The 24337-nt window shown below is 38.0% G+C and overlaps 1 protein-coding gene across 5 annotated transcripts in view; it reads left to right on the top strand.

Moving 5' to 3' along the window:
• CYTIP (cytohesin 1 interacting protein) overlaps nt 1-24337 on the top strand; it is a 74086-nt gene that overhangs the window by 19951 nt on the left and 29798 nt on the right. Inside the window, exons 1-2 of one of the 5 annotated variants that reach the window (XM_072751557.1) lie at nt 18921-18990; nt 23132-23288. The exons of 2 other annotated variants lie outside the window; for them this stretch is intronic. In XM_072751557.1, the coding sequence (XP_072607658.1) occupies nt 18986-18990; nt 23132-23288 (162 nt within the window). In that variant the 5' untranslated portion in view covers nt 18921-18985. Of the gene's footprint in view, nt 1-18920; nt 18991-22936; nt 23289-24337 lie in introns of those variants that run through there. 2 more of the 5 variants (XM_072751558.1, XM_025994237.2) reach the window with 2 other exon arrangements.

Here is a 24337-nt window from a genome sequence, read left to right as displayed (position 1 = left end):
GCTCAAAAAATTAGTGATTTCCCTCTGATTCTTGAATCAAGTCGAAAATATTTAGCATAGTTGATAGAGCCCTCACCCATCCAGTCCCAGTAAGCTGCTTGGGAGCTGTCTCTTACCCAGCAGTCCACGCTCCTGAAACACCAGCCTTGATACCAGTCTCTGATCAGTTCTCTCTCTGTGTTTTCTCCTCCTGACAACTCTGTTTGTACTGTCTTCTGTATACAAAATGTTGATTCTTCCATGACCACCGTATCTAACTGTTGAAATTATACTAATATCTCTAAACTTGTCTTCCTCCTTCAAAGACAACTCCTGTCCCATCCCAAGGAGAAATTAATCTCTCAGTTTTGTCTTCTTGAAATTCTTTGTACCATTCTCTATCTTTTATTCTGTAGAAGTGGGTATGTTGATCTCTTACTATACTATAGACTTGTTCTGAGCAGAGATGATGTTTTAAAAACTTTAGCATCGCTTTTCCTTAGGTTAGAGCCAGATATATAGTAGGCCTTTGCTAAAGGTTGTTATTTTGAATTGAATTTTCACAGAATCTCTCTGGGGAAAGAGTTAAATTTAATCCAGACTATCAACTCAAGTTTTTCTCTATACAAAGTGTGTAAAGCAAGTGTGGTGAAAATGTATGATTGGTTTGTTTTATTATGACTATGATTATGTGTTCCGAGTCAAACATTTTAAATATGATTGAATAAAGAATGCTTAAGAGACATAATTGTTGAAGGACAATAGGACTGTTTTCTCAAACACTGGATGTACAGTATGTATGTGTTAGAATTTACCAACTCTAACAGCTTTTACAGGAGTAGATACAAACTCCTGATATTTGGTAATACCAATAGTTGTTCACCCTATATGCTGACATGGGAAGTCCTTAAATATTTTTGGTATATGTATATATACAGATCTTATGCCTTTATTTTTCCTATTTATTTATTTATTTAAAAATATTTTATTTATTTATTCATTAGAGACACACAGAGAGAGGCAGAGACACAGGCAGAGGGAGAAGCAAGTTCCATGCGGGGATCCTGATGCAGGATTTGATTGCAGGAATTTGATCACAGGACCCTGGGATCACAGCCTGAGCCAAAGGCAGATGCTCAACCACTGAGCCATCCAGGTGCCCCCTTCATCTCTTTTTAGAGGTGATTCTGTTGTGTGGTGTCCTTATGAGACATGAGACCACCAATATGTCTTCCTGTCTTCAACTATACTAAGAAGCTGATGTGTGAACTAGCCTGAGAATTGGGGTCACTGAGAATTGCATAGTAAAATTGCACAAAACTACTATATTTAAAGCAAAACTGTTTTTGTGATTTGTTATGAATCTTTCTTCTCCTGCATTAAAAATGATCACTTTCAGAACTGACTCTCTTTGCACCTTGTAATAATATTTAGTTATCCTGTTTTCAGTTTTGAATGGTGCATCATTTTTCCATCATTACCTTCAGGTAATGTAGACTTTCTTGGGGGTAATGTTATTCATAATGGACTTGCTTTTTCAGTCCCCACCACACATTTACCTATTTCTCTTGGGCACAGATCTTTTTTTTGAAGCCAGTGGGAACTTTGTTCCCACCTTCCTCTCTCTCTCTTTCATCAAGTGTAACAATATTTTCCACTCCTCTGTAGATAAGAATCTTTTTGTGAATTTTCTATATTTAACACCAACACCAAATGCTGTTAAGCAACATCAGCCATTCTCACCACATCCACCCAGATTAAAAGTGAGTCAAAGACAATTAGGTTACTCTAGCAGGAACTGTCATGCCACAAACTGATAATTTTTGACAGTGTCTTCCAGTCCTTATAGGTGCAAACACTGTGTTCTCTTCTGCAAATGCTAGGAGATAGCCTAAGGCTATTGCCCTTTTTACTGCCTTTTCTTTTTAATTTTAAAAAAGAGAATAGAATATATTTTCTTTATTTTACATTTTTGATCCTTTGCTTGACTTGTTAGGGTGAGAAGTGTACTTAATGATACTCATTTTCTTTCATGATTTTTATTTATTTATTCACGAGAGAGACAGAGAGAGAGGCAGAGACATAGGTAGAAGGAAAAGCAGGACCCCTGGATCATGACCTGAGCCAAAGATGCTCAACCACTGAGCCACCCAGGTGCCCTGATACTCAATTCTTATAAGTAATCACTGGATTTCATCCAATCTTCTTCCCTGGATGTCTTACTGATGTAGGAACAAGTTAGGGGTAGATGGGGCTAGGCAGGGAAACATAAGGAAAAGACCCCAGAGTGAGGCTCCTACCCATCCCAAGAAAACTGAGATAAGACAGTAAAAATAGAAAAAAATAAACCTGGCTCCCTAGCTCCCAAATATTAGGGAGTATCCCCTTTTTAATGGCTACTACGTAATCACAGAAACATGTCATTAAGGTGTTATTAATTGTCCCTGTTCAAACCAAGACGGGACATGAATCTCAAGGCCATGGGCTACCTGACTAGGCTCACAGAAATCCCAGATGTAGAGAAATATTATGGAGGAAATATTAACCAGAGATAAGGAAATGCCTTGTTTGGGCTCATGATATTTACAAAAACATTTTGTTTGTTGTTATGATAGTTACAAGTCAACACCTTTGTTCTAAATATCCACCTGATATTGACAAGAAATTTACCAAGTTTCCTGGTCAGTTTCCTATAAAAGACAGACCATGAAAGCCCCCAGTGGCAACCCTATGGGGAACCCCTCTTACTTTTGAGAGCTTTCTCTGTATCTCTGCTTAAGTCTCTGCTGTCCATGAGATTCATTCTTTGACTCCATGAGACAAGAACAAAGCTTTCCCATATGATTACCTAATTTTGAAAAAATTCAGAAAAAGAGACTCCACAAATGCCTTGCCAGTACATGTTCACGTTGAATGGTCTTTCCTTTCTGGAAAATGTCACCTCAGGTAGTCACGGAAGAATAATAACCAGTCACTTGAAGAGTAATAAAAGAAATTTGGTAATTGCTCTTGCCTGGACATCTGAGGATGTCAAGTCTTGTCCTCTGTCAGCCAATCAAAAGTCCAATATCATCAGGTCAGCTCTAGTGTTTTATTTCAAACCCATGTCACTCAGGGCTTAGATTCTTCCTGGTTTCTTCTCCGCATCTTCTTCCAAATATCTACAACTTATGGCAGATGAAAACTGGGGCTTTCTTTACTCTAAGTTAGTCTCCATGTTTAAGTTTCTTCTATATGAAATAAACGAAATGGGGAGAAGTTTGCTTTTCACCAACCAGTCCAACTCTGGCTCTTCTGGTTCAGAAACTCAAGGACCAGGAAAAATTACCTTGGTGACAAGTTTTTAATAAAGGACATTCTTAGTCCTCCAACTTGAGTGTTTTCATATGCATGGGATTAAACAGTTGAGGGCAGCCAATAGATCTTTTCTAAATATCCCACTGCGATAAACTGATCTAAAAGACTGGTGCTAACCACGCGCCTGCCCCGAGTAATTTCGTTATGGAATTAATTTATTTCTTCTAATTTATTTAGAATAATTTTCTCTGTTCTTGGACAAATCTAATACCCTGTTTCTACCTGAGTTTCTTTGTAAAATGCAGTGGAGGAAGGGAATGTCCCAATATATATATTTAATTTTGTGATTTTAGGTGAACTTTAGTGTGCCTGGAAAGGTGATTGGAAAGGACAGTGGGGTAGAAAGACATGAATTATGAAGTTAAAAGCAATTTGGGTGTCAAGCCGAACCCTCTTCCTCCCTCTGCAAGAGTCTTCCCATAAGTCAGGAACAGTCTTTGACCTTTTCCTCCTCCTGGTGCTTTTCTTCTTATTCTTCTTTGTTTTCTATTTTCCTTCTCCTTCCACTTATGTTCTGCTTTCTTTTTCTTTCTTTTCATTTTATCCTTTCAGAGGCAAGAAGGCACAATTTTCTAAGCAGCATACTTGGAACGTTTTGGGAAAGACTACCCCAGGTTCTTATTCTTAGGTAGACTCATACTGAACAAAAAAGACTGTGGCAGTGTCTGTGTGTCATTTTTAAACTTTACTATTAGCGTATTAAGTTATGTTTGCATTTCCCCAGTTTTCCACGTGAGACAACAAGGGCTTAGGAGAGAGAATATTTATTAGATTGTGAGATGCCTCCCATATGCACAGCCTTTTTATTTCTCAGGACAAAAGGGCATGCTAATTCAGTGTGCAGTTTTAGTTCAATGGATTTTTATTGCTTTAATATATTAATCTTATTTTCTAGTGAAATTCCAGTTATTAAAAAAGAATTAAAAAAAGAAATTCCAGTTATTGTGGTTGAATATACCTTCTGTCTCCTCTCCTACCCCACATCAAATAATCAAGTACCAAAAAGTATTTTAGCTTATTTAATTTAAAAGAAAAAGCAGAAAGAAAATCAGTATTTCACCTAGTGTTATCTCAGACTTTTTCCAGGTTGAGAAGAGTGCATTTTTTTCTTTTTCTTTTTCTTTTTTCTTTTTTTTTTTTTTTTTTTGCTTTCCTATAATTATGTTTTAGTATTGAGGGTTATTTTTTGTCAGAGTATATTTCTAGCAATTTGGTTAAATGTTGTAAATCAGTCAGAGTCTTTAAAAAATTTGTCCTGCCAAGACTGTGAAATACATTCCTACATATTCATTTTTGAATTGATGGACGGCTGACAGGCAGTAGGCAGCAGGATTGAGTACTGAACGACTCTGTGTCAGTCTTCAGAAAATCGTAGCAGTCTGATCTGTAGCACATGAGAAAGAATAGGAAAAGAGCAAAAACAGAAATACGTATGAGAGTTTAGTTTTAAGTCAGAAAATAGCAGCAAAGAACTATTTTTATTAAGAGGAACAGAAAAATAGTAAGGTTAGAGAGCTGGAACATTAGATACCATTATGAGCAAATGAACTGATTGTTTTGTATTTTATTGAAAAGTTACCTGCTATCTTATGCCATGTCAAAGTTTTAGAGATTAGTTGAAAGAGCATAAAAATGATCGAAGGCTGGACTTTTGTGGAAAAAGAGAAAAAGGCAAAGCAGTTTCCAATGATGATCTTCCAGTAAAAGGTGGTGTGGTTTGGCAGAAACAGCAGTGGTCTGGGAAGTGGCAGGCCTGTGCCTTACTCTGCAGCTACTCCCAGGGATCCACGTGTCTCTAGGCAAAGTGGTTTGACCTGTTTGGGTCAAATCCTCTATAGCAGTAAAATGAGGGCATTGTGTTGAATGATTTTTAAGGTACTCCTAGCTCAAACTTTATAATGGCTTTTCATCTACTAGGAATATAGAGGAAATGCACAGAGTATATGAAAAATGTACAGCATTTTTAAGGCTAGGAATGAAATACTCATAAAATTTGGGAAAATTTTAGTCAATCTATGATGTCGGCATTTGGGTACAATGCTTATCTTCTTTTCCTTCCCTCTGCAAAGCCCATTGTATCTTGCTTATTCTTAGCAGTTTTCAAATACCAGCTGTTAAAAAAAGGAAAGAAAAAAACAGTGTAAATAGAAAAATTATTGCCAAGTACAATTTCTTCTGGGAGTCCACTGGTTTCCTCTCAGTCTGCCCTGTTTTTTTCCTCCAATCTTGTTTGCATGCCCATTTCGTGTTTCCTTGCAAACCTTGTTAGAGTTTTTACAAAAAAGTGGAGGCAAAAGGAAAAAAAAAAAAGACAGGCAACTATGCAACTAAATAAAACTACCAGACTACCAGTGCTTAAAAGCAAGGTAACACAGAATTGCATTCCTCTCTGTGCCTAGATCTGTCAGGCGCCCAAGAAATTAAGTAAATAATTAACTACTGTTTATTTGGGGAATGACAAAGAGGGCCTCAGAGTTTGGTAAACAAGGACTAGATGATCTTCAAAATCCCATTTAGTCCATAGTTTCCATGACATGATCCTTGCCGATAAGGAAATCACATTTCAAAAGTGGTGGAAAGGGGAAATCTACACTAAGCCAGGTGGTTCACTTGAAAATGACTAAAGGCACATAACCTCCTAGTGTGTCTGTCCCTAAACACTCCCAGCATTTTCAAGTACATTGTTTTTTCCTGGGGAGTTCACTGGTTTGACTTCTCATTTGTTGCTTGGGAGAGTGAACCGTGTTCCGAAAGCTAAACCATTAAGCAGAGGATAGCAAACAGCAAGCCAGGGATAGGGTAGAGAGTGACAAATCTATAATGGTGTGCACTTGTGAATCATTTACTCTTGAAGGGAATTTTTACCCTTAGAAAAATTCAGAGACTTAAGTTTAATAAAGTCATCAGTTAGCAATTGGAAAACAAATCAAAGTTCATATTGTAGTGAATACCATTGCTCATATTATCCCCACGTTTTGGAAAGAATATTTCAAGAGCATTTATTCTAAAAAAATCTATTCGAGAAGCCAACTAGTAAACTAACTCTCTAGGCCAGAGGAAGGTGGGAGTCAACAGACTGGCAAAACAAAAAACAAACAAAAAACAAAAAACCCACCTTGTATTCCCTGGTTCTGGGAGTAAAACCTTAAGTCTTTTCTGGAGTGAAGAGGGAGGGGAACATTCCCCTTTGGGCTGCCTATCAGTTTGTAATAGGTGCAGAATTTTTTTGTCAGGTGTATGGGTGAGACAAATATGTGACACAAACAAACTTTGCCCCTACGATTGCTCTTATTTGGGGGGATGAAATGCGGCAGTTCCAGAAAGGCCTAGGGAATAGTCACAATCTGCTTACAGGGAGTGCGAGTGTTGTCCTCACACTGATGATGGAGCTGAATATCCTATCATAGATGGGAGCGACAGATCGATACAATCTGGCTTTTCCTTCATTCACTTTCTTAGCTTGTGGCTAGAAGCCAGTGATATATTTTCCTGTCTTTGTTCCTCCCTCCACACGTGCTCTGGGGAAGCAGTAGTTATGCTTTCCTTTCTTTGCCTAGCCATGATCAGTGCTTCTCTGAGGTCTTAGTGAGAATTTTAATCAGTCCTGGCCAGTAATTACTGTCTCTCTCCAGATGCATCTCTTCTACAGACTTCATTTTTATTCTTCTCCAGTGTTACAGAGGAGGGTGGTGCTGAAATTCTCCGTGTTATAGAGCTTGTCGGCTGAGGTTGAACCACCAGCAGGGAAGACATAAAAATGCTTCCTTTTCGCTTTTCATAAAATGGCATATTTTCCCGTCCTTTTCTCTTTTCTGTAAAATGGTGACAACTTTTTCTGACACTGCTAACCTAAAGCAGGTATTTTACTCATTCCATATACTTTAGTGTTTCCCCTCTATGATCCCAAGAATTTTTAAATATTTTATCACTTCTACTTTGCATTTTTCCTACTTAGTCTAAACAAAACAAATTGGCCAGGGACAATGGCTGTTAAACCACCTAGTACATCCTTAAACGTGCCAACTGTTCCTCTACCACGCTTCTGAGTGCCCTGCCAAATGAGCACATGAAATAGCTTGAAATAAAATTCTTATTTTGGGTAATTTTTATCTGCTCTGACTGCCTCCATGCCACCTCAGAAACCTCCACGTGATATTCAGTCAACTGAATTATCTTTTCTAAAAAGCTTATTTATTCATTTGATGTATATTCATTCAATTTTTACTGAACTAACATGTTGTTTAAGCCTATGAAGGTGACAAATATATATAAAATAGTGTTCTCATCCTACTAGAATGATGGCTTTTCAAATAAATAAAATATCTGGTGATGTGTTAAGGGCTGTGTGAATGGGGCAGATTCTAAATTTTTATAGGAGTTCAGTGGTAGTAGTAGTGAGATATGCTAGCTGCTGTCATCCGGGAATACTTCACAGAGGAGGTAGTGTTTGAGCATAGCTCTTAACAGTGGGGGAAATTTCAATGAATAGCAATGGGGATTGGGTTTTAGGAAGAGAGGACAGTTTAAACAAAGATGCAGAGGTATGAGAGTGCTAAGGCTTTCATGTCTTAGGGCCTCTGAATTTATTTAGATTAAAAGTTAAGACTGGAAAATTAGGTAAGAATTAGATTGTGGGTGATTTTTAATGCAAGAAGAAGAAGTCTAAAATTAAGTAGGGGTGGGCTATGGCATAATTGGATAGGGATAGTTAGGTTGGGAAGACTATATGGAGGGAGATCAACTGCCTGCCATTTTGTTGTATTGAGGGCTGAACCCAGAGGGCTGAGCTTGAAGAGGTAGGTTGGGGCGGGGGGCGGGTGTGTGTCAGATGTTAGACATTCTAGAGGCGGAAGTGACAAAACTTGAGGTTCAATCAAGTAGGAAAAAAAAAAGTCTGAGACAAATGAAATGAGAGGCTCCATTCTGCCTTACGGGACTAGGTAGGTGAGTCTGGGTTAACGTGTGTACAGCTTGGAGCACAGAAGGGGCTATGTTGGGAGAAATGAACCCTAACTGCACCTCTTGCATTCTAATACATATCTTGTTCACAATTTACAATTCTGATATTAGGATGCTTCTTATCATCTATGGATACATTTAAGGTGGAAGTTTTCCTTGAAAAGTAGAGCAAATCAGTGGTACACATTGCAGTTAATGGCACCTTATCATCATAGAAATAAAGTATAATATATATATTATTACTGAATTAGGTTTCCTTTCAAACTGCCAAATTATTTCATATTCATTACAATTAAGCCAAACAATCTAGAAAACCTAAATTACATTTGAATATTAAAAACACAGCAAATGTTATTCATCAAATACCTACATTGCCCAAAGTAAAGAATCACCAGGAGAATAAATCAACTGCCAGAGCTCTGGGCAGGTTATGAATGTATTCATCAAATGCTTACTGAGCAGCTCTTAAGGGAAAGTCACTCTTCCAAGTGCTAGAAGGATACAAAAATGAATGAGGAAAGAACTCTGTCTTGGGGTGGGGAGGTGAGCTCACAACTTATTAAGGGAGAAGAGATAATGTGATTCACCGTAACAGAGATCCCCAAGATGTTTTTTGGGTGCCCCAGAGAGGTGATGCACATATCTGCTTGGGGATATCACGCAAGGCTTTATGAAGGATATGGCATTTAAGCCAGATGTGGAAGAATGGGTAGGTTCCTATCCTCCAGATAGAGCAGGAGTAGGTAAATTCAGGTGAACGATGTGTTATGAACAAAAGTAAGAAGGTGGAGAAAACCACACGTATAAAGGGAACATGGCTGCCCAGGGTAGCTGGAGGGCAAATATGAATTAACGGTAATAATGACTGCAGGAAACATCTATTGAACAATACCATATGCTGGGTACTCTTATGTTTTATGTGGTGATAGGTGGTATAATTGGTCCTGTTTTATAAGTGAGGACAATAAAGCACAGATCAGCTCAGTAACTTGCCCTGGGGCCTAAGAACTCAAACTGGACAGGTTGACTTTGCTCTTTTCACAGCAGTGTACACATAAGGTCACATACAGCTCTGAAAAGGGGTAAGACACAGGCCAAGGAAGATGCTACAAACTATGTGAAGGACTCCGAAGTTTACTCTGTAGCTGTTGTGACGGCATCATACAATGTCACCACTGCTATGGTGTGTGTAATGGAATTGGACCAGAATCGTTTTTAGAAATATGATACCAGAAGAGTGTTGTTTCGGTGTCAAATTCCAGCACCCTCCGGGAAATGCAAAACTTTAAGACTCTCAAGTTCTTATAAGACTATAATCTCATAGATCTTTTCCATTTCATATGTCATTTATTTCAATTATCATAATGATATGGTATTTCTCCCTGCATTGGGTCCATGGAGAAATAGACCCCAAACTGGCACTGATGTCACCAAAGCCCTAAAGCTCATAGGTGGTGGAGCTGGGGTAGGAAACAAGATCTTCTGGAGCCTAGATCATTGCTACTATTTTACTCATTCCTCACTTTTATCTTTTTTTTTTTTTAAGATTTTATTTATTTATTCATGAGAGACACAGAGACAGAAAGAGAGAGGCAGAGACACAGGCAGAGGGAGAAGCAGGCTCCATGAAGGGAGCCCGAAGTGGGACTCGATTCTGGGTCTCCAGGATCATGACCTGGACTGAAGGCGGCGCTAAACCGCTGGGCCACCTGGGCTGCCCTCGCTTACTTTTACCTTATAAATTTCCTCCTTACAATCAGATATGTAAATGGACATCCACATAGCAATTGATGCATTTGCTCAACCCTGGAAATAGGTAGTTGTTTAAGTAGATCATATCCTTGCCCAGTAAGACAAGTGGATCGCTTTCTGGCTGATACTGGCAGGACCACATGATCAGGTGCTTGTCCAGAGAAGCAATAGCTTCTGTATTTTTCCACTGGTGAGGAAGGAAAAGCCCTAGCTGGCTGTCTCTGGAGACTTAGTGTCCAGACTTCATGGCAATTTCCCAAGACTTTTGTTTTGGGATATAGGCCAGCTGTCTGCCTATCTTAGGTTAAATCATTCATTTCATAATATTCCTGCCAGCTCCACCCAGGTCATTAGTAAAAAAGTATGTCCAGTGGTTGGCTAAGGAGAAGGTATCATTGTTTCCAAGTTCAGCATAATTCTTTATCATGAATTGGTGTGTAAATTTTCAATACTTCTCACTTCAAAGACCTTTCACTGTGTTTTGAGTCAATATCCAGACCAAGGAGGTGCCGAGTGATCACCTGTTCCTAAGATTGACTGCACATTTCACCTTTGATATTGTTATGCTATCTCTAAATATAAGAATCGATGTGTATGAATTTCCTAGGGCTGCCATGACGATTTACCACAAACTTAGTGGCTTAACTCAGAACTTTTTTTTTTCTCATAGTTCTAGAAACTAGAAGTCTGAAATCAAGGCATCATCAGGGCCATCTACTCTCTGAGACTCTGGATAGTATCCTTCCTTGCTTCTTCCCAGCTTCTGCTGGTGGCCATCGGTCCCTGGTATTTCTTGACTTGCAGCTACAAAGCTTACAATCCAACATCTGCCTCTGTCACATTGTTGAGTTCTGCGTGTCTTCCTTCAACAGGATTTCTTCTTATAAGGACACCAGTCATAACACTGGATTGGGGCCCACCCTAAATCCTCATCTTAACTGGATCATATCTGCAAAGACCTCATTTCTAAATAAAGTCACAGGTACCAATGGTTAGGACGTCAACATATCTTTTTAGGAGACACAATTCAACTTGTAACCAACAGTTGGCACTCTTCCTTTTATTATGGTTACTATATACAAACCACATCACTTATTCTGATTGTAAGTTTCTTAGGGGGATGAGCTGAGCTACAGTAGAGGAAACACTTGGCCCCTATTTGATAAATCCATAGCATTTTTTAGAATTGTGGTTTTAACTGCAATCATATGGAGGCTTTTTTCTCTACCTGGATTCTGATCTCCATGAGGAAAGAGGTTATATTTGGCTCATCTTTATATCCCCACAGAATTAGAGCAATTTTGGGGAAGCAATATTGCACAGTGGTTAACACTCTTATCACTGGAAATGCATGATGTGGATTTTAATCCTGGCTGTCCTGGGTATTAGCTGTGTAACATTATGCAAGTCTGTTAGCTTCAGTATCTTCACCTGAAAAAGGATGATAAATATGATACTATTCTCATGACTTTACGAGAGTAAACACTTCAGGGTATTACTTAGATGTTACTATGGTTATTTACTCAGGAAATACTTGCAGAACTGAAGAAAAGCAAGTAGTTTGGTCATAGCTCTGCCATGAAAGTACTATCTCTTCAGGGCGACTGACATTTCCTAGGCCTTAGTTTTGTTGCTTTGTCTGTTTTACCTGAAATTTAAGTGAGTTAGGTGAGATGGCTCTGACGTTCTTTCCAGTCAAACGTTCTATACATTCAGCTATCATCCTATGACATTAAGGATATATACTTTTTCCGCTCTATATTTAGTTGGTTCTATATTGAAGGTTCTAACAAATACTGGGGATTTACCAAAGAGGATGCATTGTTATTGGTTTGTCTCCTGTGCTCACTGCTTTGTGCTGTTTTTATTTCCCCAAGATTTTATTTATTTATTCATGAGAGACACACACAGAGAGAGAGAGAGGCCAAGATATAGGCAGAGGGAGGAGAAGCAGGTTCCCTTTGAGGCGCCCGATGTGGGACTTGATCCCAGGGCCCCGGGGTCATGCCCTGAGCCAAAGGCAGATGCTCAACCACTGAGCCACCTTACTTCGTGCTCTATTTGACTTTATTATTTTGATTAAATAAAGTTAGGAAAGATGTATCGATGCCCATTGTTAGGCTCTGTGCTAGGTTTATGGGCGTATAGAAATGACTAATATACTGTTCTTTCGTATATTACACTTGAATCTCAAAGAAATTAGGATTTCCTGTCTTTTCCTCTTATTGTAAGTAGACAGGGATGGAAGAAGTAAAATAGAGGATCCTGCTATTCTAAGAGGCTATCTTATTGCTCTTCTGTGGTTCCTTCTGCTGCACAAGTACACACACATACACTCTCACCTCTCTAGACTCTAAAGAAAAATGGAGAAGGTGAGGAACACTGAAGTTGCTTCCTGCTAGACTTTCTCACTGACTCTCTTACTATCCTCAAAGGCAAGTCCTTTACAGGCGGCAGGGGGAATCCAGCTCGGGATGTTCAGTAGATTGGAGATTTGTCTACTGAGGGGACTCCAAGACAAACCCTCTCCCCAGAATTGTTCCATTTGGATGTGATTTTTCTTTTAACAGGTGTTAAAAGAAATTCATTCCATTGGGAATAGTTGGGGCCTCTCCAGTAGGTAATATCTGAACTGGGATTTGGAGAGGGAGAGAGAGAGGGAGAAGGACAAGACACCTGAAGATTGGTGGGGAGAGCACTGTTTCAGGCAGAGGGAAGAGTGAGTGCAAAAAGCCCTGAGGAAGAACTGCTTTCCGTTGGAGGAGCAAGAGGAAAAGCCAGTGTAACCGGGATGCTATGAGGTCATAGGATCTACTAGAACATACACAACCTCAAAAGCCAGGCTAAGGAGTTTGGACTTTTATCCAAAGGCCGGGAGGAAATTACCTACCTCTCAGGCAGGCTTTTGATTGTTCCAAGTAGTACCCAAAATTCTAGTCCCAAACAGGTTTCTGGCTTTCTAAGAAGCTACTTTTTAAAGCTCCCAAGCCCTTCCCAGTTCTGTTGGGTGGACCTGCCCACAGCCCCTGGGCAAGTGAAGAAAAAGCTGAAGGAAGAACTAGGTGACCCAGGGTGTTAGCTAAGGGAAGAGGAAGGAACGCTGTCACTCGTTTACTTTGAATTTTGATGAAAGATTTGGGTTTTGAAATGGAACTCTGCATGTGTAGTGGGGGAGGGGAGGGGTAATAAATGACTAATGGGAACTGAACTAGGCAGCTGAGAGCTGCCGCTTCACAGTGGGTTTCCTTAGAACAAACCGGTGCCCTTTACCTGTATAAAAATTAGTGGCCTGTGATTGTGTTCCTCTCCTTTATTACAATACGTCATGGGGATATCAGCAGTCCTTTCTGAGGAGGAAGACTACTTGGTTAAAGAAAATGATAAAGAAATAAGAAAGAATTTCCTAAATGGGTGAAAAAAATCCCACGAAGCAGAACATAACGTGAGCCAATGAACAAACAGCAAACATCCAATAATTTTCATCAATACGCATAATATGAGGACCTAGATAATGTGAAGATATTATTACCAATGAAATGTGATTGGCTCTTTCAAATTCTCTGTGAATTGTTGGTATTTTTAAAACTGGCCAACTAATATATGAATGCACACTAATTATAAGAGGTTTAAACCATACACAGATTAAATGTTGTCAGTCTTCCTTCACACCGTGCCCCCCACAGCCCCCACTACTCCTTATCCAGAGGTGACCACTACTCACAGGTTGGTATATATCTGTGCAGACTTTTTTTTTTTAGGTCTATACATGTTATAGTACATATACATATGTGATCTTTCTTTAAGGAAAAAGCATGGGATCCCATTATACACATTGTTCTTTTCTCTTGCTTTATTTGCCTTAAAAATCTTTATACATATGGATGTTTCTTTTATATTATCTAACAGGTGCAGAATATTCCATTGAATTAGCATCAGTTATTTAGATACTTCTCATCTGATACATATTTAAAACTCCAATTTTTCACAATTACAAACATTACCACAGAAACATTCTTGCACTGTTTTCTGAACATTTAAGAGTACCTCTGCAGGGTAAATTCTTAATAGAATTTGTGGTATGTAGGTTTTAATTTCAGTACTGTCAAATTACTCTATTAAAGGTTTATTGATTTATATTCCTATAAAGTGTGAAAAGTCTACTTAATTGTAACTTTAACAATACTAGATGTGAACCATTTTTATTTCTTGTTCATTTGGTGGGCAAAAACTTGTATCTGTTATTTCAAATTTTACTTTCCTGATTGCTAAAGTGTTTGAATATCCTTTAATAAATATGTTGATGTTTTGTTTTTTGTTTGTTTTTTGCGAATTATCTGTTCACAGCCTTTACTCATTTAAATGTACTTTTTTGCAAAGTGTAACTCTAAGCATTCTTTATGTTGTATATTATGGCCTAAATCAATTGTACATCACAAGTAATTTCTTGTTATTTGCATTTAGCTTTAACCTATGTACATTATAGCTTTCATTGAACACAAATTTTTAATCTTTATGTCGCTAATGCTGTCTGGACTTTTGTATCATTAGGAAAACCATTCCCAACCTAATCTTACTACAATATTCTATATTTTCTGCTATTATGTCATCTATGTAAAATTACCTTTACATTTAACTTTTTAAGCCATCTGGAATTTATTATTGTATTGTAACAAAGGACTATGACTTAATTTTTTCCAGATGGGTCCCAACCCCATTTATTGAAAGGTCTATTCTTTTCCTAATGAAATAACTTACCTTGATGATATGATACGTTTCTGAATATTCATGGATAGGTTTTGTATTCTCTCTTCATTTGATGATATTCCATTTGTTAATATTCTTTTTTATTGACCCATTCTATCTGACAGTTTTAACTCTTATAACATTTTGTGATACCCAAGTAGGGCAGTTTTCTCAATGCCCATTCTCACCCGCCACTAGTATTTTCAAATTATTCTTGTCCAGTCTTGTGTAATTTCTTGTTCAGATGAATGCAAGAATGTATGTCAAATGTGATAAGGAAGCAAACTAAACCTGTGGGGATTTTGATTTGCAGTGCACTGAATACTTTAGAAAATTTGGGGAAAATAGGCATCTTTACAAGAAGAACTTTCCTCATATGAGGTGATGAATGTTGCCTATACTTATTACGGTAATCATTTCACAATTAATACATATATCAAACCATTATATTGTATATTTTAAGCTTACATAATATTAAGTGTCAATTATATCTCAATAAACTAGAGAAAAAAAGAATACAGAAATGAATGGGTATGGCTGCAGTCTAATGAACGGACCCCCTGGTCTACTGGATCATCAGTCAATGATATATATCTGATCTTAAAATCTCCACATAATGTAGTATCTGAGAAAGCATTTAAAATCCCTCACTTGGGGGCACCTGGGTGGCTCAGTGACTAAGTGTCTGCCTTCAGCTCAGGTCATTATCTCAGGACTCTGGGATTGAGCCCCAAATTGGGCTCCCTGCTCAATGGGGAGCCTCCTTCTCCCTCTCCCCCCAGCTTGTGCTCTCTCTCTTGCTGTCTCTCTCTCTCAAATCAGTAAATAAAATCTTAAAAACAAGAAGAAGAGGGACTCTCCTTATATAGGAACATGGTATTTATTTTCCTTAGTCTGGACTTTATAATGTTATTCATCAAATCTTAAGCGTACTGAGTTCAATCCTATTTTATGGCTTTTGGCTATTTTGATAATATTTCTTTCCTCTGTTAATACAATTCTTTTTATCCATTGCTCTAGAATGATGAATTCGTTTCTCTTTATATAGTTGTCCTTTGATTTCTACACTTAAGAAACCTGTCTTACTAAGTCTGTTCTTCAGTAGACTGTGGACTGTCTTGAATATTCTAATTTGCAACCATATCATCAATAAAGCTTATGGTTTTGTCTCTCCTTTTTTTTTTTTTTTCACATTTTCTACCTCCTATCTGTGAAGCAGGGTACAACAGTGACAGGCATGAAGGCTATTGTTATCACTGTCTCCTTCTCACTCCAGTGGAAACACATGTCAATATTGAGGATGATATTTGGTGGGTGTTTCTGGCAGATACTCTTCATTATGTTAAAAAAAAAAAGTTTTCTTCCTATTCCTACTTGGATTTTTCTATTCCCTGGATGGCTTTGGCATCTATTGCATTGAAATCTTCTTTCATCCGGAAACTTAGTGATTTCTGTTAATATTTTATATCCTATTGTTGAACAATTCTCCTTTTCCTGTGATACATTGTACTTAGTTGAGAGGCATTATTTTTAATTCACTAGAGGACTCAATTTGATATTTTAATTAGGACACTTGTGTCAGAATTAATAAGTGAGATTGACTTAATTTCCTCCCTCCTCTTCTTCCCTTCCATTTTATCCTCCCTCTTTTCCTTCTCTCCCTCCCTCCCATCAGTCTTTTCCTCCTTCCATTTTTTCCTTACTTTTTACCCTCTATGTCTAGTTTGACATCAGGTTACTTAACTTTATCGAATTCATCTTGTTTTATGCTCTATGGCAATTAATATAAGATTTACCTCTACCTTGACAATTTGGCATAGCACTGATAAAATCACCTGGACCTCATGATATTTTTAAATGATAGGCCTCTGACTACTTTTTCAATTTCTTCTATGATATTTGGTCTATTTATAATTTCTACTTTCCCTCTCTCTCTCTTCCTCTCACACACACATACATATGCATACATATATATGTACATATATACACACATATGTATATTTATCTATTTATAAATATTTTGTCTTCTTGCCCAAATGCTTAAGGTCCTGCTTTTTGACTCAAATGGTTTTGAATACACTCATTTCAATGAATTACCCCTATATTCAATGGAAACCACTTACTTTACTGATGTAGTTTTTATTAGGCATGGTTGATATTATTCAGTTATTTCATGGTTATGAGAGCAATAAATATATATATACTTCTTGGTATAAATATATATATATATATATTTCTCTCTCTCTCATATATATATATATATATATATATATATATATATATATATGCCTTGATCTTTAAGTTTAAACTTGGTTGGACATATTCCTCCCTATTTTACCAAGTAACTTTGAAAGGAAAATAGCTACCTTTTTTTTGCTTGTTTTTGTTTTGGGAAAGGTAGTATCTCTCAAGCAAGGAAAATAGTCTGGTGATAAGTGAGTGGCCACTCTATTTCTCTTAGAGACTTAATATTTCTCAGAAATGTGTCTTCATTTCATAGAATGACTTTTTTAGGATGCAAATGCATCTCAGTTTGGTTAAACCTTCTCCACTTATGTCCTAATAAATTCATGAAGAAAAATTGTGTAAACACTCTTTTCAACAAATCCAGAATTAGGGATCTTTTGACTACTGATTAGCTGGTTAATTTGTGTTTATGCTTAAAGAGAGTTTTTACTACTGGTACGGGAGCAACAGCACCTACAGGCAGCAGCTTGGTAGCCATTTCCAAAACCAAGGGAGGCCTGCTTTTGTGGAGAAAGTATCCTCTTCTTAACCAATTGGAAGAGCCTTGTCCTGATTGGTCAATATTGGGAGGTGACTTGGGAAGTTCATTGGTGCTTTTTGGAGCGTGGGTCCTATTGTTTTTAAGTTCAGCTTGTGTATGAGGCAGCGTTCTGGTGCAGCTCTGGAGCAGAAGCAGGTTAACAATAGCAGGCAACGGAAAGGGCCTGGGTCCCCAGTGTTTTTCACTGGTAGCTCATTCCCATGGAACTGTCTCACGACGCGGGAGTCTCCCTCCAAAAGGGAGGGAGAGCCGTGTCTGTGGATTTGGGGAAGCTCATTTGTGGACTGACACTTTCTTATAGAGTGACTTCAAAGGCTACCGTTCTTTGCATAGTATATGTTGATTCTTTTCTCTCTTCTATAAGCCTATTTTTTTCATTCACTTATCTTCTAACCCAAGGAAACTATGTGATAGGAGGAGAAAAAAGTAGAAAAAATATAAAAGCAGAGCAGCTGTGGTTGAAGTCAGGGATGGAAATCTCAAAAGCTCTCACATCTACTTTCTCCTCCTCTCCAGGTAACTCAAAGGATCTTCTTACATTCAGAGGAGTACAGCCTTAAAATCATTGTAGAGACTTTCTCCTAAAGACTTAACTCCTCTGTACCTACGGAGCATTTTGTCTAGATAACATTGATGTGTCTACAAAGATCCCATAAAAACCCTGCATACCTACCTATCATCTCCAAGTGGCCCACGTGTAACTTTATATCTTTAACATGGACACTCCCAGAGATCCATCTTTGGTATGTTTCACTGTGCTCACAGGACTCTCCTTAAACCTTAAGGGGGTTAAAAAATAAATAAATAAATAGAATTTTTTAAAATGCAGTTGATGACTTTTCTATAGGATAAGTGCACAAAATGAACATATCAAGATCATGCATTTTTACATTTAAAAGAAGGCTTGATATTATCTTACTGAGTGGATTCATGAAACACTGATCTAGATAATCTGCTTAAAGACCCAGATGAATTCAGTGGCTAAATCTCTTGTCTGATACTGTAATATATCCATAGCTTCATGATTTGTTTGGATTTAGCTTTAATAGATCAGAAAATCGTTTCCTTGCACTTATAGTAAAACGTAATGGATATGATCTATTGTTACTGCTATTTATATTAGATTTAGAGTTGTGCGTATGTGTGGTTTTAAACACAGACGTCACAACTCTTAGCTAATATTTGGTTTGTACCCACATTACAATGTCCAATATAGAGACTTCATGACCTCGTTTTCTGTTATTTCCCTTTCCTGAGCTCGCTATTTTTCAGAATCAGGCCCAGTTGTAATTTATTCTTTTCTGAAAAAGGTTCCTCCTCTCTAGGGAATGCTGTCATAATCCCAGTGACCCACACTGAGTGTTTGGGGAAGACAGAGACGCCCATCCACCCAGTCCAGTTACTCAAATGAGGTGAGAAATAGGACAAAACAGTTGTCACTATTGATTGGCTCTCAGATATGAGAGTAAGCTTACCAAACTAAATTTACTTTATATAAATTCAAACATAAAAGACTCAAATATTATCTGGATGACTTTATCCTGTCTCTTATTTCAGTCCATGTAGCCAAATAAGGACTTCCTGAACAAATAAATAAAGGCAAAATGCTGAAATAAAACAAATAAGCAAAACGAAGAAGCCAAACAAAACAAAACCCTATGGTATTCCAGGAAGCAAATAAAGGCCTCCTGTGCAAATAAAGGCAAATGGCCAAAATAAAACAAACTAACTCAGCAACTATCTTAAAATCTGAAGGACACAGAAGAATTCTTGTTTATTTTGAACACTTACTCCTCTCCCATATCTACGCTAATGAATAGATGAATTGGGCTGATGGTAACCCAGAAATTCAGACATTGGCTTTCACAATGCTTTACAAGCATAACCTGGTACAAGACAGCAAGGATTTGCATATGCATTCTAGCCCTGTCTGCTCCTGGATTCTTGCTTTCTTGCTGTATATAGGAGCATTTGGTAATAGATAAGACTGTTTGTAGGAAATTCAAGTAATTTCCTTTCAAGTTTTTCCTTTGAATTCTTATTACTTAAAACTATTGAGTAATACTTTGTACCAAGTGCTATGCTTGGGCTATTTTATCTGTTCCTCCCTATAAATTTTTATTTTAGATATGTGAAAACTGAGGTTTAGAAAGCATATTAGGCAGCTTGGACCAATACCATAATAATGAATACCACAGACCGGATATCTTAAACAACAGAAATTTATTATAGCTCTAGAACGTGAAGCGTCAAAGAGCAAGGTGCCAGTAGATTGGGTTCCTCATGAGAACTCTCTTTCTGGCTTGCAGACGGCTACCCCCCTCTCAGTCCTCACACGGCAGACAGAGGATATTAGTCCTGTGGGATCACGACTCACCCTATGACTTCATAATTTTAATTTTAATTACCTCCCTAATTATAGGTCCTGTCTCCAAATACAATCACATTGGGGTTTGGAACTTCAATGTATAAGTGTAGAGGGACACAATTCAGTCCATAGCAGAAAAATTAAGTGACTTTCACGAGGTCACAATACTGTTGAACAGCAGAACCAGGCTTTGAATCTAAGCAGTTCAACACTGAAACCCATGTTGTCAACCTCCTTGTCTGTGAGTCTTATGGTTGTTACAGAGTTGGCCAAGTTTGTCTTCTAGACCCTTCTGCCTTTCTGTGTTCTGTACTCTGGGCATACCTTTCTCACCTGCTCCATCACATCTTCCCCATGTTCTAGCTAGTTCTTCAGGGGTTATCTAATTTGTGCTAAAGCTTTATCTACTCCAAGAGTATTTGCACATTTATGAACAAAATGCCTCAAATAAAAAGGCCCTTCCCCCTGATAATGAGATGTTAGCTTTCCTAAATACCTGACAGACATATTTTAAAAGAGATTCTTTCCACATCCCTCAGATTACTCCTTGCAGAAGATTGTGGCACTTTGGAATATGAGTGCATAATACAAACATTTTCTGCTAGTTTAGTTTTTCTTCTGTGATGCTTTAGAAGAATATTGTTTAATTCATTTTGTTAAACATCTACTTCCTTACCCTTTTCACTTTATTCACAAACATATCTTGAACACTATTTATATATACGACATGAATGTCAATTTAAAGATACAAAATGGCCCTTGCTTCCAAGGTATAATCTAAGTATATTAAGTCTCAAAAGACAGATCTGGAAAAAAAAGGATATGACATTTCAGAGAATAAAGTTAGATAAGAACTGCAGTTTTTTAAAGTTTTATTTTATTTAATGAACAAGGAGGCCTTTCTGAAATCTTTTGAGTGGGTAGGTAGCTTGATCTGATTCATTTTCAGAATCACCTTTGTAAAATAAAGGGGAGGATGAAGAGGAGGAGAGTTCAGAATAGCGTAATTGTCCTGAGGTAAATTCCATAGAAAAAAGAAGTTGTAAATAATAGAACACCTTTGTGAATCAAAGGTTTGAGGCTTGAAGTCATAGTTGTATGAAAAAAAATTAGTGTTTCCCCACATTATATCACAAAGGATATGTTTGATCCAGAATATTATTCAGAATATTTAATGACTGGTATGATGTGATACTTTAACAATCAGAACAGGGAACTGGCCAATCAAACCAGAACAGGTCATATATATATATATATAATTAACAAATGTGACCATGCTGGTATGTTCTGGCTGAATGTGAGACCTGCCTTAGTCTCTGGTTCTACAGCCATAAATCTCATGATTTGAAAGATTCTTTTCAAATGCATTTCATAAATTAAGTAAAAAAATTATTTTCCAATTTCTTAATTTAATAATATGCTTCTGTAATTTATATTAGCTTAAGATCAGTATAACCTACTAAACTGATACAATTTTGGCATCCATCTATAACACTTGCTTGTCAGTTGGCCTATATGGCCTTATATCAGGCAAATGCATAATTTCTGCTTGGCATTTTGAAATATTAAAATATTTACCTAATTTCATGAAATTCCTAGGCGACAGATGGACTGATGTCCTTAATTAATAGTGTTGATTTAAGTCATGTACCTCATAGCCTAGAGATGTTTTAAAATCTCTCTCTCTCTCTCAGACACACACACACACACACACACACACACACACACACCATAAATGTCTTCATAATTGACATATCATTTAGCTGCCAAAGCCTCTACCACTCTCTTTTGTTTTACACATTTACGTTACATTATTTTACCCACCTGGCCCCTGAAGGCAAATGCATTTATAATCCCTGATTTAGATATTTTTAAGTTTTTGGAGACATCATTTTGTTCATGTCATAATCCAGTTCCAAGTGTAGTGAATTATGCTATGATCAGGTTTTAGAAACTTCTGAAGTAGTTCTATCTCTTGAAGTACTGTTAACTCAGAAGATTTACCATTTATATCTGGCAGGGTATGCTTGAACTGTATCACCATAGCTTCCATTTTAGTTTAAAATGTTCATGAGTAAATAAATAAAATCTTTAAAAACAAATAAATAAAACTTTCTCACCTTTCATGTTCTACTACTGACCTTCAAAATTATTTTGAAAACCACAGTTGACTTTTTGTAGTACGTTAAACTTCTCTTTTTGATTTTTGTTTTGATTCTTTCCTCTGCTTACATCCCCTGCTCCTCCTCTGAAACCAATTCTCTTGAAATTGCAATGCCCCACACCCTCACCAAAAAAAGTATCTGTGATCTTGTATATACCATGATGGGGCCGTTGGCCCATATGAGCAAGCAGGGGCCAACAGGTGACATGCTTGTGCTACCTTGGTTTGCCTGATACCTTCCTGTCCTTTCCATCCCTCCCCCAGGACGTCATGCTGATGCTGCAACAAAGTCCAGTCTAAGAAAGGGCCAACTTGGAGCTCTGAGTGTGCCGGTCTTCTCCTCCAATTGTTCCTTGTAAAGATGATGGATAACTTTAGTCAGGACAAAGTAGTAGAAGGGCAACCAGAAGAGTGCTGAATGGTTACAGCCCAAGTGGCAGATGTAATGTCTTTTTGATGAACATTAATGAGCTAGGGTGTGCTTTCGGGAAAGTACGTTACAAGGACTTCATGAGAGACGCTGTGACTGGACCCTGTAATTCTTGCTTACGTCCACAAGAACTGAACGTCTGCATATCCTGACTTTGACATTGCGCTACCCATATTAAGTAGGAGAATGGGTGGATAACAAATGGCAGAACTTGGGGACATTTTTCTTTCTTCCTTTAAAAAAAAAAAGGCAGATGGTGTTTTGAACACAACTTGCTGTAGAACATAAAAGCATGAGAGTTCTGGCTGTTTGAGAGAGAAAAAAATAAGTTGATTTTTTTTTTTTTTTAATGGCAGAACTAACTTTAGTTTCTCCCAAGGCCTTAAAGAAAAAAAAAGCCTTGAGAAATTGGAGTGAACTGCAAGAGAGGGTTTGTGTAACAAGTACCTAAAACCACAGAAGTCACATGGGCTCTTTCTGCTTTGCTACTTTTGATTACTTGTCAGAGTTCTACTCTTAGCTTCCCCCATCCTGCGGCCGGTCAACCATGTGCGAGCTGGAGTGATCTTTATTCACTATGTCTTTGCAAAGGCTCCTGCAGCAGAGCAGCAATGGCAACCTGGTGGACTACTGTGCTGGTCCAGCCTATAGCTCTTACTCCCCCCTCCCGGCCTTCCACATGGATGATAATAGAAGGATTCAAATGCTGGCAGACACGGTGGCCACTTTGCCCCGGGGAAGAAAGCAGGTAGGATTTCTCTTTTGTACTTTGAGAGTGTGTGTGTTCTCTTGAGAGCAGACTTGATAGGTTTGTCTGACTTGACACTGAAATTGTATTTTAGAGGCTTTGCAGTAAGTCACCAAGAGTATGGGTGAGGAAGGCAACAAGGAGTCCAGAGAGCTCGTGGACTAGTCCAAAATATGTTAAGACCGTAATAAAAAGGGGTTTTTTTCGAGGCAAAACTTAACAGGAGATTGTTTTTCTCATTTGAAGAGGCGTTAAGGTAAAATGAACATCATTAAGGACATGGAACGTAGACAGTGCATATAGACACGGCCCGTTGGAGAGTTAGCGATGTGTTCTCCCCGCCTGGGTCCCATTGATTCTGTCCCTCCCAGCTTCACTCCTTGGCAGTCACTTCCAGTCCAATGAGGCTACTTTTTCTTCAGGACGAATTTTGTCCACTAAATTATTTCTAGCGCTGGGGCACAGGCATGCACCTACTGCTATTGGGAATGAAGGCTTTTACTGGATGAGTGGATGGCTGATCGAATACAGCTCAGCCACGTCCTAGCTGTGGGACCTTGGGCAAGTCACTTGCCTCTCTAAGATTTAGTTTTCTTTTTCCTGCAATGGCGATTATAACAGAAGCACCCGAAGGAGCTCTTCTGTGGCTTCAGCGAGGACATGTGCAGTGCTTACACAGACTGACATGTAGTGTGTGCTCTATAATTATGCTACCATTTTAATTTTTACTGCAAGGTATTTCCCTAGAGATGAAAACTTGTTTAGAAAAATCCACATCTAGTCGCATTTGTCTTTAGTTTCATTCATGCTACAATCTCCAATTTTTATTTTTATTTATTTATTTAAGATTTTATTTATTCATGAGAAAGGGAGAGAGAGAGGCAGAGACACAGGTAGAGGGAGAAGCAGGCTCCTGCAAGGAGCCTGATGTGGGACTTGATCCTGGGACTCCAGGATCACGCCCTGGGCCAAAGGCAGGCACTAAACCGCTGAGCCACCCAGGGAATCCCCAATTTCCAATTTTTAAAACAATGTTTTGACTATAACAC

Source organism: Vulpes vulpes, chromosome 3 (assembly GCF_048418805.1).
Source record: "Vulpes vulpes isolate BD-2025 chromosome 3, VulVul3, whole genome shotgun sequence".
Lineage (NCBI taxonomy): Eukaryota > Metazoa > Chordata > Mammalia > Carnivora > Canidae > Vulpes > Vulpes vulpes.
The sequence above is the reverse complement of the archived record's forward strand: the minus strand, read 5'-3'. Positions and strand labels throughout refer to the sequence as shown.